This window comes from Rhinolophus hipposideros, assembly GCF_964194185.1.
Source record: "Rhinolophus hipposideros genome assembly, chromosome: 20".
Taxonomy (NCBI): Eukaryota; Metazoa; Chordata; class Mammalia; order Chiroptera; family Rhinolophidae; genus Rhinolophus; species Rhinolophus hipposideros.
In genome coordinates this window covers 10756976-10773480 of record NC_138066.1, presented here as the reverse complement: position 1 = coordinate 10773480, position 16505 = coordinate 10756976, and the positions used below count along the sequence as shown (strand labels likewise).

Genomic DNA, 16505 nt, shown 5'->3' with positions numbered 1-16505 from the left:
CCCTTTCTTTTGAAAATGTCATTCAGCAACAAAATGAAGCCTAAATTTAAAGGACAAAGTCAAAATGTTTAAAAATCACATAAAAGTGAGTACACAGCAAACCTAGTAGTAACAGGAGAAAGTCGGCAAAGACAAGACATTAATCATATTGTTTCCTCGTCTGCTTCTCTTGTTGAAGGTCTAGGAGTGTTTATAAATGCTTTCAATACAGTATAACTAAGTGTATGCACATGGCTGTCGTGCCGCTCCAGGACTCCCGAAACCCGAAACGCCAGGTCTATAAACGCTGGACCACAGGGGAAAACATGTGACTTGAAGCTTTCATTGATGATAATGTACCAGATTGCACAACGCTACACAAGATTTTTCCTGACCGTGGAAGCCAAGACTTCATTGCGTAGTTTCCTTGTCTCGCCGCACTTCCACGGGGTTCTCCCAGCGTGTGGAGCTCCGTGGCCCGGATGGCTTGTGCGCAGTCAGGCAGCTACAAGGGTCTGGGATCCCTTTGTAAAGATCCTGTCCTGCGGGCGGACGTCCGAACCAGCAGGATAGTGACACCGGACAGTGCAGAACTCGTGCAGCGCCCCTGCAGGCGGAGTCCCCCGCGCCCCCTGCTGGTCATCCTAGGGGGCGCGGGGCCCTGAGACCGTGACGTCATGCCCCGACTCACGCTTGCGGCGAAACCGCCGCGTTTCCGTTGGTTGCCTGGGAGACGCGGGTACACAGAGGACAGTTTGCCGTTGGAGGCCGAGTGGCCTCCGCAGTCGCCCCTTCCGGGGACTCGCTGGCCCGGCACACACGAACAGTGTCGCCCTGGAGGTCGTGGCCGGCAGAGAGCTGTGGGCGCCGTGAGTCAGAAGCATGTGGTGCAAGGTAAGGCCCGGGGAGGGCGCCCCGATGGCTGGCGGCGGGAGCTGGGGACCACCGGGCGGCCCCTCCACCGTGTCTCTCCCTGCAGAGTTCGAGCAGTACCAGAAAGCCCGGACCCAATTCGTGCAGATGATGGTAGAGCTGGCGACCAGACCCCAAAACATCGAGACCCTGCAGAACTCGGGTGGGCCCTCACTCCGAACCCACGCCGCCTCTCACACCCGGCACCGCGTCACCTGGTGCCTTCGCCTCGCCCTGCACCTCAAGTCGCCCCGGGTTCTCGGCCCTGCCTCGCCCCTCCCCGGTACCCCCACCGCCTCATCACCCAGCGTCCAGGTCAGCCCCTCCTTCATATTTTTTAATCATTACTAATATTTCTGCCAGTTTTCTGTTGGATAGTTTATCATGTTCTCATTGATTTGTAGAAGGAGTCATGTTAGACACAAGATCTTGGAAAAATGACATTCAAAGTCATTAACGGGCATTGCTTACCCAAGATAGGAAGTCCATGCTCTGAGGAGATGCCTCATTGTTTGGCCAGTGGCCCCACAATTATGTCTTTATTAATTGTGCAAAGTGGGAAGCTGATAGCTGTGGGAATTAGAAAGCTGGTATTTTCTGCATGTGAATATTCCCTACCAGTCTGCCGTGATTCTTTTTTTTGGCGGGGGGGGGGGGTTCATTTTGCACAGCTATAACAATTTCATTATAAGACCAAGGGAGAAAAAGAAGAAGAAAAAAAGGATAAAACCACCACACTGAGTAAATTACTAAAGCTTTTCTACTTTTTAACAGGATTTTCCATCTGGTAGATTTATTGTCAGATTCCCTTCAAAACAGGCAAGATGCTTACCATATTTTAAAGATTATAGGTTACCACTGAAAGGAAATTTTACACAGTCACTGTACATCAAGGTTGAAAAACTGTCCTGCATGAAAAATATACTTAGAAATCATGTGAATAAAAGAGAAAGAAAACATTATTGTGAATAAGGAAAAATTAAAGTCCTCATAATGTGTCATCTAAATGTGGACATTCATCTCGGAGTCGCTTAGGTGTAGGGAATTCTTGCCTCTGCCCGTTGCACTCATTATACTGTGTTTTTAACCAACAGTATTCATTAAGGCAAACAGATCCTTTTCTGAAGAGGTCTTAAAGAAACTGTGGACAAATAGCAAACCTTTGGCATTAAAACAGGTTAACACATACATCGCCTTTAGTAATGTACATTAAGCCTATTTTTCTTGGACTAGTGACACGAAAAGATGAACATGCTAGCTAACAATGTCAAAAAGTTTAAAATTCAGTGTCCAACAATTCCTAACAATGCTTCAGTAGCTTTAAGCTCTAAACAGGATAGAATTTATGCAAATGCATTAATGAGTTCAAGCTTGGCAGATTACACCCAAGCAGGTTATTAAACTATATATACAGAAAGCAAATGATAAATACAGAATTAAAAGTCCTTCTGTTTTTTTCTTACAGCCTTGAAAATTGACAAACTTTTTTGTCGCGTCCAGCGCAACACAGGCAGTGAGGATGCAAGAAGGGGCTGTTTGGGTTAAGTTTTTAAGAAAGAAACAAACAGAGACTTAATGCTGTTAAATCTCTCAGAAGGCCAGGGGTCTCTCAGTCTCAGAGGACTGGAGCTCTGAACAAAGCCGACTGGAGGCTTTTATTGATGAGTATGCAAGGGAGTAACAGTGTTTTATGGCACGGTCTGTGAGACTCATAAACATCCCAAGCCAATTTATCTTAGTCTTTAAACAGCCGAAGTGCAAGGTCCCACTATATCTTACTTAAGGTAAATAACTTCTCAGTGTCAAGCCTCTCAGATATTAGAGATAACTAGTCTTCGTTCTCCTCATTATTTTTCTGACAGTTGTGAGGGAAAAGCCAGAGCCAGCAACAGACTTTGCCAAGCAGGGGGAAGGGGAGGCAAGGCCCTTTCCCATATTTGTTTAAGGCAGCTCATTGGGGGTCCCCACTCGGTTCCACCTGGCTTAGGTTGAATCTCCCGTGAGATATCTTACCCGTCTTTGGCTGCAAACCATCTTTTGGGGATCAGACAGAGAGACATAAGGTGTAAACACAAGGATGGAACAGAGTCCCAGAAAGGCACAATCTCACAGACTCTTCTTTCCTTAAGGAAAGACATGGAGGGACAGTTGGCTAGGCTGTTGTGCGACTACACTTTTTGAGGACAGTTCTGTTAATATTAAACATTAGGTAACCACAGGTGTTGGGAAACCTAACTACACAAACTGATTTAAAATACTCAAGATGACTTTGTAGTGTTTCATATAATTCAGTTCGTGGGTAAGGGCAAGAATTTGAAAGAGGAAAGGCTTCTGTGACATAAAGCCATCTGGAATAGTTTCATGTCTCAGCAGGACGGAAGGAGACAGTGGACAGGCCCCACTTGGGCGGTGAGAGAGGAAGACTGGACTCAACAGCAGCCTCCCCCCCGCCTGCTGCCCTCCCTGGCTTCCTGCATGTGTGGTGTTAGTAGCAGCTTGCTGAGGGCCAATTTTAATGCCATTTGCCTCATTATTAATGTCAAAGACTCTTTCTTGGATGTTTTCATAAATGTTCTTTTGCTGGGTTAATGAATGCCTTTTCTACATTGGAAGCTATCTTAGCAGAAGTTTCCATGAAGTCCATGTTCTCGTGCAAAAGTTTCACCTTGTTTTAACTTCTGGATTCTAAGTCATTTTTATTTCCAAGAAGCATGATAACCATGTTGGAACTGGAATGCTGCCGGGCGGGTTGTCAAGTGATTGAATGTGTCTCTCCTTGTAATGTCATACACCAGTAGAGTTCCTGCTGCACCTCTGTAACATGACCTTGTGATGGAACGAAAAGATTCTTGCTCTGCCGTATCCCATATCTGAAGTATTGTTGTCCGTCTGTCGGTGCCTGCCGACGAGACGAACAGTCCCTGAAGTGGGGAGTGAGGATTGAGAAAAAAGAAGAGAGACAAAGATGGGATCGGGAGGGCAGGCAATTCTAAGTAGACTGCTGCAGTTCTAAGTAGAATGCCTCACTTCTAAGTAGAATGCCTCAGCCCAAGTTTATTTTTGCAGTTTATATACTCTGGGCATCAAAAAGTAACAGAACTGTCTGCAATCTAGTAGTTACAGTGTTTGGATACACAAGGGCTTGTTTTTTGGCCAGCTCTGCACTTCCTGACCTTGTTCAGCACGGTTTCCCACATCCGTCAATAGTTATTCGAGCACCAAACTCGACCCCAATAGTAAGGTCATGCACTGGCTGAAACCTCTTGTCTGTAAACTGTAGCAGTAAGCGTGATTTACCAACACCTGTGTCGCCAATGATGATGTACTTGAAGAGAGAGGCATACAACGTTACTTTCTTGTATTTGTATACCTGTCAATAAAGACCTTTAAGTCAGCCTTATTGTGGGCTCCAGTCCTCCGAGACTGAGACCTCTGGCCTTCCGAGAGATTTAACTGCATTAAGTCTGTTTCTTTGTTAAAAACTTAACCCAAACCGCCCCTTCTCGCACCCTCACTGCCCTTGTTGCACGGGATGCGACATCTGGCGCCCAATGTGGGGCTCCAGAAGGGAAGGCCGACTAAGAGTCCTAAGGATCTGCAGACACGGTGAAGGGACTCCAAGAATCCGCCGCGGCAGCTACCTGGGGTAAGGAGGTAGTCTATGGACTTGGAGAATTTAACCAGGGTAAGGAAGGTATTCAAAAGAAACAACTAACACTTTCGTGTGAAAGAGTGTGAGTGTGTGAGTGAATGCTTATAGCTCCACCATCCTTTAGGACTACGGAGTTTGCTTGGGCTTGTAACCACGGTTCCGTAACACGTCATACAGCCTAACAGCGATTTGGCATCTCGCCAGCCAGGGTTGGGGGTTATACAACCATGCCTTAGCCAAGACGTTCTAAGGTCTCAAGAGAGGCATGGCTGGCCGAGCATCACAGTGGAATTGGAGTGAAAGCCCTTCTCTTTCCTTTCCTGGTTAATTACTAACATGGGTAATTTAGAGAACAAGGACAGACCTTATATCTGCCTGCTTAGCAGCTTCTTAAGAAGGGAAACCACACAACCTCAAAACAAAAATTGGAGGAACTCCTCAAAGTAATTGAGACTCATTGTTCCTGGTTTCCAAACCTCGGGACACTTGAGATAGATAAGTGGAAAAAAAATAAGACAAGGTCTCTATGAATTACATTCCAACGGAGTGTCGTTCCCCAGTTCAATCTGGGAAACGTGCCAACTAATCCGCTCAGTTTTAGAACCACTCCAAACAGACTCAGAGAAACAGTAGCTTGTTTAAAAATAAGGCCCAGCAACTTTTTATAGTTGTGAGAGATTTCAGTAAGTTACTAAAAAGGATTAAAAAAAATGAGATAGAGACTTAAAGTAGAGACTCTGAGTCTGACAAAAAAAAAAAAAATATTTAGACAAAAACAAAGATTAGGAGAGACCAAATCTCTACATTAAATGATTTACAAAAATTGTTAGGAGATATTAATTGGCTTCGTCCCACTTTGGGAATCCCCACCTATGCGCTCAGTAATATATTTGGCCTCTTGCGGGGTATTGGGGCCTCTTGGGGATACGTGGCTATTCCCTGACTTTCCCAACTAAACAGTAAACTCCTATGTGCAGCGGCCCTGTCTCCCCACGAGCTCTACCAACCTGGAGCATTGATTTGGTAGCTGCGAGACAAAGTATTACATCCTGTAGGTGCGACTTTCCCTTCACCGACTCTCCCCAACAGGCAGTCAGGGCCCAGGATCACAGCAGCCATCCGCCCAATGAATCGGACCAGGCCTGACCCTGCACCCGAGCAATTCCGAGCTGCCCACGGCTGCGCCCCGGCCGAAACTCGGCCTCCACACTGGTGGATGCCTAAAGCTATAGCCCGGGAGACGGGAGACGGGCCTCACCCAGCCTGGCTGTACCCCGCCCTGGCCCGACATGGCTCTCCCTTGTGCCTCTGCTGGGACAGCGGCCCCGTGTCACCTTGCTCCAGTGGTTGCCACCTGGCCCACCTGCCTCTCTAGGAATATTGCCTTCAGATTCACCTGCCTAAAATACCACCTCATGCTTATCTCCTGCTCAGGAACCATCAGCCTTTCTACTGCTTTCTCAGCCTGGAACTCACCTTTCCTGGCCTGGCCCACCTCCCACTCCCACACCTGCAGCCTCTGCTTGTTGCCCAGCTGTGGGCAAGGATCCTAATGAGTCACGATCCTACTTGGGGTGTCCAAACACACTGCGTGTCCTCATACCTGTGGGCCTGTGCTAGCTCCTTGGAGGGATCTGTCCCCTCTTCCAAGCTGGCTCAGACCCCAAGCTCCCCTCCTGCGGGCTTCCTGACCACCCATCCTGTCGCAGCCTCTCCACCCTCTTGTCTTGTCTCTGTCTGGACCTCAGCATTCATGTCCTGGGAGTGTTGGTTTGCCACGTATGACCTGTATCCAGGTTAGAGCATAAGCTTCTTGAGGAAGAAGCCCTGCTAGTGTCCTTCAATGAATATGGTCAACTAATCGAGACCGGAAGGGCAGTGGGCTTCAGGGGACGTTCTCCAGAGTCTCCATCCACGTGTAAGAGGAGGGTGCCTTTCCCGGCCAGGTGAGCCCCTGGGGCAGTGATACGTTGCGGATCTGGCTTACTGGAGGGCTCAATATACATCCATGAATTGACTCGAGCTGTGGCAGGCCACTGTGGAAGGGGATTGTTCTGCCAGGTGGCAACTTTGTGGAACCTGGCAAAGAGTGCCACCCTGGAAATGCTCTATTCTACAGCCACATACGGCTTCCTTGCGCATGCAGCAGCACCTGTGTCATCACCTTTATCTCCACCGTTCAGTGAGTCTTCATTGTTGCAGGGGTGGGGTGGGAAGCAGGGCGGTTGAGTAATTTCCTTCCTGCCCTTGATAACCAGTGAACGGAGAGCCAATCAGCCCGCTCAATTCCCCACAGAGAAACTGAGGCCCAAAGAGGGGATGTGACCTGTCCAGAATTCAAAGCCTGGCTGGGGCTGGAGCTACATGGCCTCACTCCAACCCAGTGCTCAGCTCAGCTCCCTAGCTCACACTGCCCCTTGGGGGGGACACACACACCGCCATGCCCTGCAGACAGGGATTCTGGAAGAGCGGAGAACAAAGTCTCCAAGAAGACATGTCTAAGCCTCTGTCCAAGGCCCCCCAAACCTGCCATGCCTCGGTGATTTTCTCCTTGAGATAAAGGTGCTGTCCCCACGGCCCAAGCCACCTGGCTCAGGCTGCTCTGTCCAACACGCTACCACTCGCCACAGTAGTTATTGAACACTTGAAGTGTAGCTTGTGTGAGTTGTCTTGGGCTGTAAGTGTGAGTTACACACCAGCTTTCAAAAACGTAGCACAAAAAGTATATATACTATCTTAGTACTTTTTTACATTGAGTCATGTTGAAATGATAATGTTATTAAAATGAATTTCAACTGTTTCTTTATCCTTATTTCATTTGACTTCTAGAAATTTTAAATGAAATATTGGGCTCACATGTAGATCTTGTGCTACATTTCCCGAACAGTGTTGGTCTAGATTTTACCCTTGGGCTCCCCTACGGGAATGCAGGTGCCTGAGGACAGACAGCTGACCCGGATAGTACTTCTCCCACCACTCAGCCCTGCCAGCCTGACACCCAGGGCTGGCACATGCTAAGTGGGTCCCCGGTTCCCCAGACAGGCTCCTCCGAGGTCCCCCAGATCCACAGTCTCAGAGTGGAGTCTGAGGGCAATCAAGACAGACTTTCTGTCAGAGGACAATGGGGTTCCAGCGCCACGACCAGGATATGGTAAGCCAGGACCACGAACACAAAATTTAAGGAGGCATCACTCCCGGGAGCTGTGGCTGACCCTAGGAACTTCAACTTTGTCCTGTCTTTCCGCCTGCCTGCTCACCTCAAAGTGGCTGCCACATATCTGAGTCCTGCAGGCCAATAGTCTAAATAACTGAAGCATCAGAGGAACCGTTTCTTCTTGTAACCCTTTTTAGGAGGAGACTTTTCCCACAATCCCCAGCAGAACTTGCCTTCAACTCTCATTGGCTAGCATTGCGTCACCTACCCACACTCAAATTAATCTCTGACAGGGGAAAAGGGATGATCACACCCTTAACTGCAGGTAGAGGTCCCTTCCCTAGGGAGGATGGATGGCTCATAATAACTAGGCTTCATTTACCTGGAAGAAAGGGGAGCTGGATGCTCCTAGTGTCTGTTGGCAACCAGATCCCAACGTTTTGTGTTTCTTCCCCCACCCAGGGGCAACTTTGGAAACCCATCCCTGACTTTCTCAACCCCTTGCCATGTTTGTTTTTCCCTCTACACTGAATGCTTGGCCACAAACTACTCCTTGTTTGTTGTTGAAACTTGGTAAAGTGAAAATTTCCTGCCACAGTTCTCTCTCTCCATCTTGGTTTTAAACACACACACACACACACACACACACACACACACACACACACACACACACTATCTAGGTGTCCAGTGAACTACTCTGAACCCTACACCTGCATGAGGAAACCGTCTGTTCCAGTGCATTGCCCTCCCCAGCAAAGACACTCATTCATTTCCCCCATTAGATTCTGACAGGGTTTGTACAAGTAGGCACACCTATAAGCCTCCATTTCTGCAAACACTTCACAGCCAAAGACTGGGCTTGATCTACAGCAGGGGTGTCCAAACTTTTTTCACCGTTTTTTTCCAAGGGCCATACGCGGTAAAATACACAAACAGCCGGGCCACTCACTCGAGGTGAAGTACGTATTGCCTCACCTGGTTTATTTAAGTAAACTAAATGTATTTTTGGAATTTGCTGCGGGCCAATTAACAATGGATTGTGGGCCACAGTTGGCCCGCGGGCCGCAGTTTTGACACTCCTGATTTAAAGCAAAGGGAAAAGTGTGATTGCTGTCTTATTTGATGCACCTAACCTCACGTGCTCCACGTGGTCCGACCACAGGAAAGATGCATCCCAGGCAGCGTTCAGGGAGAAAGTCTGCATATCCAGCTGGGTCCATCACAGGCACCAGATGAAATCGCAGAGGTGAAAATGTTGCTCCATCCAGCCGAGCCACAGACAGAGCATGGCACCCCACTGTTGTGGAGGAAACTGAAAAACATGCTGCAAATACTGCGGTCTCACCCCATTGTCATGTGCTTTAACATACTAGATATATTCTTTGGGATCCTGCTGTTCCCTTCCAGTGCCCCCTCTCAAGAAGTGTAGAGAATCTTCCCATGGCAGCCAACTGCACCAGACACAAAAATCAAATCCCTAATGCAGACGGCTCCCTCTGTGTAATGGCGCCCCTGCTTTTCTCAGGTTCTCCCCTCAGTCATCTCCCTGCTGTTCCAGCTCCTGCCAGCCTGCCTTCTTCCAAATATGCCATGCTTATTTTCACTTTGGTTCTCTCTACCTCAAATGCCCTCTTCCTACCTTAGCTCAGAAGGCAGTTTTTCAGAGAAACCTTCCTTGAGCACCTATATGTGTATAAGGCATATATTTATCTGGTAGCCCTCCCACCTTTATTTGACTTATTTTCATTGCGTTATACCTGATCTGAAAACACATTTCTTACAGGTTTACTTCTTTATCATCTACCTCCCCCCCAGTAGAATAGAGGCCAGTGAGGGCCAGACCCTGAACTGACCTGGTCCCCGCTCTGTCCTACGGCACAGCGCTTGGCCTGTAGGGGGTGTTCAATAATGAATGAATTAATGATGTCTCCAGCCCAGAGCACTTTTCGGGGACGAAACGAAAACAAACAAACAAACAAAAATCTGCTGCAAAAGCTGGTAGGGACTAGCTAGAATTATAGTCACCCCACCCAGCTGTGTCCTGTGATGCTGAACACGCAGGAAGGAGTCGATAGAGAAAAGCAGATGTCACACTCTCTCATAAATGCTTCTCCTTCTCCCTCAAGATCTTCATCCTCTAAGGATGACTACAATACAGGGGACTTGAGAAGTGGAAAAGGATGGGAGGAGGTTGTGAAGGAAGCCTCTTTAACAGTAATGATGCCTACATACTCCAAGCACTGTGCTGTGTAACATACAGATCATTGTGCCCATTTTACAGATGAGGACCAAGTCTCGAGAAGGTTGAGGGACTTGCTCAAGGTCCCTGAACTAGTAGAGGGTAGAGTTGGGGCTATACTCTCAAAGTCGTACTGAAAAGCCGTGCTCTTAACTATTCCATTAGACCACCTTTCTACCTCTGATGAGGGTCACTGTGAGAATTGAATGAGATAACAATCAACTTACCTAAAAGTTTCCTGGTGTTTTCTAAATAACAGCTCTTTTGAGGTAGAATTCACATGCAATAAAGTTCACCCTTCAAAAGTGTACATTCAGTGGTTTTTAGTACATTCACAGAAATGTGCAGTTATCAACTCTGTCTAATTTCAGAGCAGTTTCATCGCCTCTCCCGAAACACCCTTAGCCATTAGCAGTCACTCCCCTTCCGTCCTCCCCCCAGTCCTTGGCAACTGCTACTCTGTTTTTTGTCTCTGTGGACTTTTCTATTCTGGATATTTCCTATAAATGGAATGATACAATATATGGTATTTTGTGACTGGCTTTTTTAACTCGGCATAATTATTTCGAGGTTGATCCATGCTGTAGCATGTGTAAGTACTATTCCTTTTGATGGTCTAATAATATTCCACAGTAGAAATTCATGGATAAGTGTTCGCCCTTGGGTAGGTGGGATGAAGAGATGTGATTTACGGAGGCTTTGACCCTAGTGACCTGTCTCTGATATTGCTCTGCTCTGTCTCTGGGACATTAATGCTGCCTCCTCCAGGAAGTCCTTCCATCCTACTCCCCAAAGTACTTTCTGGAAAAAGAGTAGCACATTAGGAGGCTAGTCATTGCTTTCCTTGCTGAACAGGCCCCACTCAGAGACAGTAACTGGGTGGGTAACACCCACCCACATGACACACATCACCTCTGTTTTCCTCTTTGGAAAGTTCACAGTGAAAAATAAAGAACAAAGAAAAGTAAGGAAAACAAAACAAAAGAATTAAAAAAAAAGAAAGTTCACAGTGGGAATCTAGGACCCAGGAAGTGAGAAGTTCTTTGGTTCAGGCGGTGGAGGAAACGACCTAAGAGTCTCCGTGACATTTCATTCCCAAGCGAGTCAATAAAGGAAAACATACCAGAGCCCATATGAGAAAAACCCTTCATTAATGCCAGCGTGACCTTACGACAACGTTCCTCAATCCAGTACGAGTTTACAGACGGATTAGACATCCGTGACTCTGTGGCTCCACTTCCTGGCTCAGGTGATCCTAGAGTTCTAGTTCATGGCAGCCTTCGATGGGCTCTTCTGAGGCTCTTGGTGCCTGTGTCCTATGGGTCTAAGTGGTTCCAGGTGTCAATGACACCAGGTGAAGGTGTCTCTGGGTTTCTACGTGAAGGTGGCCTGGCTAGTAGTGACGTCTGATTCGAGGCATCAATGGCCCTTTGCTGCCTCTTGGAGGCAGTGGCTGTAGACTTTGGTAGCCCTGGGCAACCTGGGTGCTGGGGACCCTGTGACATTAGTGATGGAGGCCCCTGGTTCTAGGTGCTGGCAGTCTCTGGCATGCAGTAACCAACAAATCTGTGGGTGTTGGCTGGAGCCGGTCAGAGAAGAAGAGAAGAGGAGCTAAGCCAGAATTGCCTCATGTTCCTGAAGTGCAGCTCCTGAGACTGCATGGTTAAGCCCTGGGCTGCTGTGACCTCTGAGCTGAACTTTCTGGAAGCACTTGGTCGGGACAGGCACCGTGCACATGTTAGTGACTATAAGTCACTGGGGGGCAGGGCTGGGGGACCCAGGAGCCAGCACCCTCCACACTAACCAGTGGCTGAACGCATTGGGCTCCTTCCCTGGAAGCAGAGTGATGCCTGGGGGCAGATGGCCCTGAGTCCTGTCACCCTGACCACTGACAGCCTAAGGCCACGTCCCAGTGGGCTCTGCTGAGGTACAGAAAGGGGTCGTTGCTGAGGAAGGTGGGACCCAACAGGTCTGGGCAGGTCTGCTCTGCCAAGGCCGGGCCCTCTCCTTGGTGGCTGGGGCACCCGCCATGGGCAGGAGAGCACATCCTGAGCACTGGCCCCTGCCCGGAGGTCTGGCTAATGACCCCGCAATGCATTCCAGCCTGCATTGGGAGGAATTGGCCGAGGGCAGACCCATTAGCCTGAATTCTCCCAATGCTCACACATCAGAGTGGAGGGGGAAGGAGTGAAAGGCTGAATAAGAGCTAATTATTACTTTTATCAGAGCGGGTGGGTTGATGGGCCCTGCCGAAGGGCAGCCAGGGTTGCATTAAAGATTAAACGCCAGGTGGGCGGGAGCAGGGCTCCTCATTCCACAGGAGGGAGGCCAGTAGGCCACTCTATGGAGACCTGGTGGCAGGCGGCAGCCTTAGATCTGTCAGCCGAGCCCTCTGTCCCAGTGCCCACCACGGCTGTATTCCACCCGGTGACCCCTGCGGCGCCCAACACTTCCGCCTACCACTGTGGGGAGGGCAGCTAAGGTCCACTCTGCTCCCTCAAGGGATGAGGGGTCGGGGCTAGCCTAATTATCCAATTGGTAGGTTTCCAGGGGAACTTAAATGATTCCTGCACACCACCCAGTGACCTTATGTAGAACCTACAATGCAATTATAGGAGGCCTGGCAAGGACTCAAGGTCAAGGAATCTGACCCTCCTTGTTATTACGGAGCAGGAGCCTGAGGCCCAAGGAAGGAAAGGGACTCAGTCAATCACATTGCTGTGTGGTTAGTCCCATGAGGTTGTAAGTCCCTTGAGGGAGCGGGTTGCGACTTCTATTCTCGTCTTTATTCCTACAGTATTGAGGTTAAAGAAACTGGGTGATTAGCTTAGAGTAATCAAGGTCCAGGTGACTCCATTATTGCAACCCAACAGGATTTTGGATACACTGGGTGCTCGATGAGTATCGTTTATTTGTTGCATGGATGACGACGGGTAGCACCCAAGAGGGCCTGGTGATCATTTGGAGCATCTCCAAATCTTGAAGCTAATTCACAGGCCATAAACAATAGATGTAGGTGAATAGCATGGTCTTGAGTTACCCGGACAAACCAAGGCGTGGTGGGGACTGGGTTGCTGAGCGCCCCAGGCAGACTGACTGTAGGCAGGTGGTGACAAGGCAGCCAGCTGTGTCAATCCCGCTATGCTAGTAGTCCCTGTGTTTGTCTTGACAAAGATGTCCATCAAGACATCTCCACCCACACAGAGTCTTTGGAAACATCATGTCCACTCTCTGGCCCCACTAGTGACCTACAGTCCTACTGGCCCGCTCGGCCCCTCTGAGGATCTGCCTTTGCCCGGGAGAATGGAAGGCTGTCGGGCCGGGTGGAATGGGAGACATTTCATGGCATTTCTCTCCCTAGTGTTTTCTACACACAAACTGACATCCTCCTAACTGCACAGACAGATGGACAGGGGAAGATTTGAGAGGCCCGGATGAGATTACACGTGTTGGGTACCCACCAGAAGCCTCTCAGCTCTTGGTGCAGCCCATCTGGGAACGCTACAGAGGCTGGGGGAAATGACAATCCTCGTCCATTAGAGAAATCAGAGTCCAATGTCCCCACTCTGCTCATCTGGGTCCGAAGACCTTCTTTGAGTTCTTGCTCAGTAATCTTCCCCCTGTGACCTTGGCAAGGGTCTTCCCTCTCTGAGCCTCAGTTTCCTCATCTGCAAAAGAGGATGATAAATCATGCCCTGCCTACACTGTGGGCTACTGCAAGGCTCAGTGAAGCAATAATCGCCACAGAAGACACTTTGTATAAAGGAAGGCCCTATACAAAAATTACATGTGATTATGAACACCATGTTATTACCTAGTCACAGAGCCGGGAGGATCCAGACACTGAATGTCCGGGTCTAACACCTAGATCTGTGTAGAGAGAGACAGTCAGAGAGAGCCCCTGAAACTCTGCTGGGGCTCCTCTCCTCGTCAGATGTTCTGCAAAAGAGACAGACCAACCTGATTTCAAATCCCTTCCTATCTTTTCCCTTCCTAGCTGTGTGACCTTGGAAAAGTCACCTCACTGCTCAGGGCCTCAGTTTCCTTACCTATAAGGTAATCATAAGAGTGCCTACCTCAAAGGGCTGTAATGGAATTGAAGTAGGAAGAGGCCTGCAAAGTCCTGGCACATGGCCAGGCCACACAATATGCTCATCAAAGTGGTTGTTTGTTTGTCTTCCTCCCCTCCCTGCACTCTAGCCTCCAGCACTTCCCCGCTCCCATTTTTGTCTCTTCTAATGAGCCTCACTCAGGGTTCCTGAGGGACCCCACCCCTCCCTGTGTATGGTGAGATCCCTGGAGATTACGCCTAAGGAAGGTAGGCTTGTGCCGAGGCCTGAGAAGGGCTACCATGGACAATGTCATCTAGAAGAGACCACACCTGTGGCCAATGGCCCTGACCTCTGCTCAAGGGCCACGAGCTTCCCAGGTGCAGAATTCTACAACTCTGGGACACCTCTGAGACTGACTCCCTAAGACACAGTCCCCAGTGTGGCTTCCTTAGTCACAGGACACTGGGCTGGGAGTCCAGGGTGGAGGTTCCAAGACGCCAGCTCCCTGTTCTCTTGATCGTAGTCCATGGAGGGGCTGCTCCCCCTGACCCCCCCACACCCCACCTCAGCCCCATTCTGAGAGGCAGGAAACCAGGAAAGCTCACCTGGGGACCTTACAGTCCCACATTCCTCCTCCTCCGGAAGCTTCCTTCAGCTGGGCATCCCTTGCCCCTCGTGGAGCTCTTTGGGCAGAGCTGGGAAACCACAAAAATTTTCAGATGAGATAAAGGAACATACTGGGCTCTAATCTGAAGGGACAGCAGCATGATTAGCCAGCAAAGAGCTTCAGGAGCAGCAGGACAGCAAGGAGCAATGGGTAGAGAGGAAGAGAAGGAACAGAGGACTAGACAGAGCAGACACAGGAATGAGGCAGGGCCCGAACGTTGGTATGAGAGCGGCTGTCCAGGTGCCCAGGGTGGGGGGTGACAGACAGAGTCTCACAATCACAGCAGCGAAAACAATAATAAGAGCAGCTAATGCTGGTTTGCAATGTGCCAGGCACTGTTCTAAGCTCTCGTATTAATGAATGTAATTCTCACGGGGTAGGTGTTAGTATAACTCTCCTCATTTTACAGAAGATGTAGAAATTACAGCACAGAGAGGTCCATCAATAATGACTACTGGTCCCGTTGCAAGGCTGGCGTCTGCTGCTCTCAGAGGCCTTCTGCCTCTAAAGGTCAGAAGTCAAAGGCCTCACTCAGGAGACAATGAGATGCAACTACCAAATGCAGGATAAAGAAGGGCCGTGTGGAGCCCCTGCCTCCAGGACCTGGAAGGTGAGCAAGGCCATGAGCTTATAACCACCACTCAGGCACGGCTGATGGGGGCCAGGTGAGTGCCAGGAAGAAGGGGGGCCAGGAACCCAAGGGTCAGAGGTCTTGATTAGCCTTTAGGAGTCAGAAGTCAAAGGTCCATGTAGTCAACCAGGGTCTGGGGGCCATGACCACTGACAGTTGGCTGGGATCCTGCCCAGGCCATGATGAAGCTGTAGGTTAAGATGTGACTCCTGCTTTCTTCCAAGAGGAAGAGAGGGGACATGGTTACCATACTGCTTGCCTTGGCTGACTATCCCACCGTTCTCCCATGGTCAGGGCTCTTCCTCTCGGGCCCTGGCCACCCACGTGGGAGACCTGCCAAGTACCCTCAGGAGGGAAGTACTTCCTGTTGGGCTAAGGCTGTCACATTCCAGATGGCCTGATTCCAAAGGGAACACCTCTAAGTGAGCTCTGCACCCCCCACCGGTCCTGCATCTAGACAGAGTCAACCTGTGACCATCCAGCCTCCCTGGAAATCAGAGTTCCAAAATTGAATTGATGTCACCATGGGTTTTAAGCCTAGAACACAAATAAGGTTTTGTGGCACTCAGTGGGCTGCTGAGTCAAAGGAAATGGCTGTCTTCCTGTTGCAGGGAAGGGCTGAGCAGGCAAGCAGTGAAAGTTTGAGACAAGAAATGTCAGCTTTAGGGCCAATGGGTGGCTAAGAGGCCACCTCGGGTCAAAGCCTGACCATGTGACTTCATGAAATGACCTCATTCAGGTCACTTAACCTTTGCACACCTCAGCTTCCTCACCTGTAAATGGAGGTGGTGATTCCATGTCCTCGCTCCTGGTGGGATGGTTGTGAGGATGAGGAGCTGGGGTAGCATTCGTGCTCACAACACTGGTTTTCATCGCTGTGCTGTCCACGGCCTGGGGCCTGTGGTGGGAGGGATTCTCTCCCTTCCAGGCCTGGCCATGTTTCTTGGTCTGTGACATGAGACAAAATGTACACTATAAAATGCTGCAGCAGGACAGGGAGTTCCTATCACCAAGGGACTCCCAGAGGCCCGGGAATATATCACAGAATCAGTGGCAGCTTGAGGGCTCCCTTCTCCCTAACTCCTGCCAAAGGTGCACCCATAATTGGGGAAGACTAATAGCAGTGGCTACCATATATTAAGAACAGTTGTCACTGCTCTGGGGGGCTTCTCTCACTTCCCCTGGGCCAGGTCTGCACCCACACCCCCGCAGTGTTCCG

General features: G+C 49.5%; 1 protein-coding gene and 1 pseudogene across 2 annotated transcripts; one reads left to right on the top strand and one right to left on the bottom strand.

The window, feature by feature from the left end:
- The first annotated feature begins 416 nt into the window (after positions 1-416).
- On the top strand, positions 417-4339 carry LOC308488539 (uncharacterized protein). The gene is made up of 3 exons (XM_081028340.1): positions 417-873; positions 959-1206; positions 2357-4339. The coding sequence occupies exons 1-3, from the start codon at positions 657-659 to the stop codon at positions 2360-2362; spliced, it is 471 nt and encodes a 156-aa protein (XP_080884466.1). The 5' UTR covers positions 417-656; the 3' UTR covers positions 2363-4339.
- LOC308489289 (ras-related protein Rab-2A-like) lies at positions 3321-5834 on the bottom strand (annotated as a pseudogene). Its single transcript has 3 exons — positions 5802-5834; positions 4087-4261; positions 3321-3790 (listed from the first exon to the last, which is right to left on the bottom strand). The product of its transcript is annotated as a ras-related protein Rab-2A-like (transcript).
- Positions 5835-16505: the final 10671 nt, after the last annotated feature.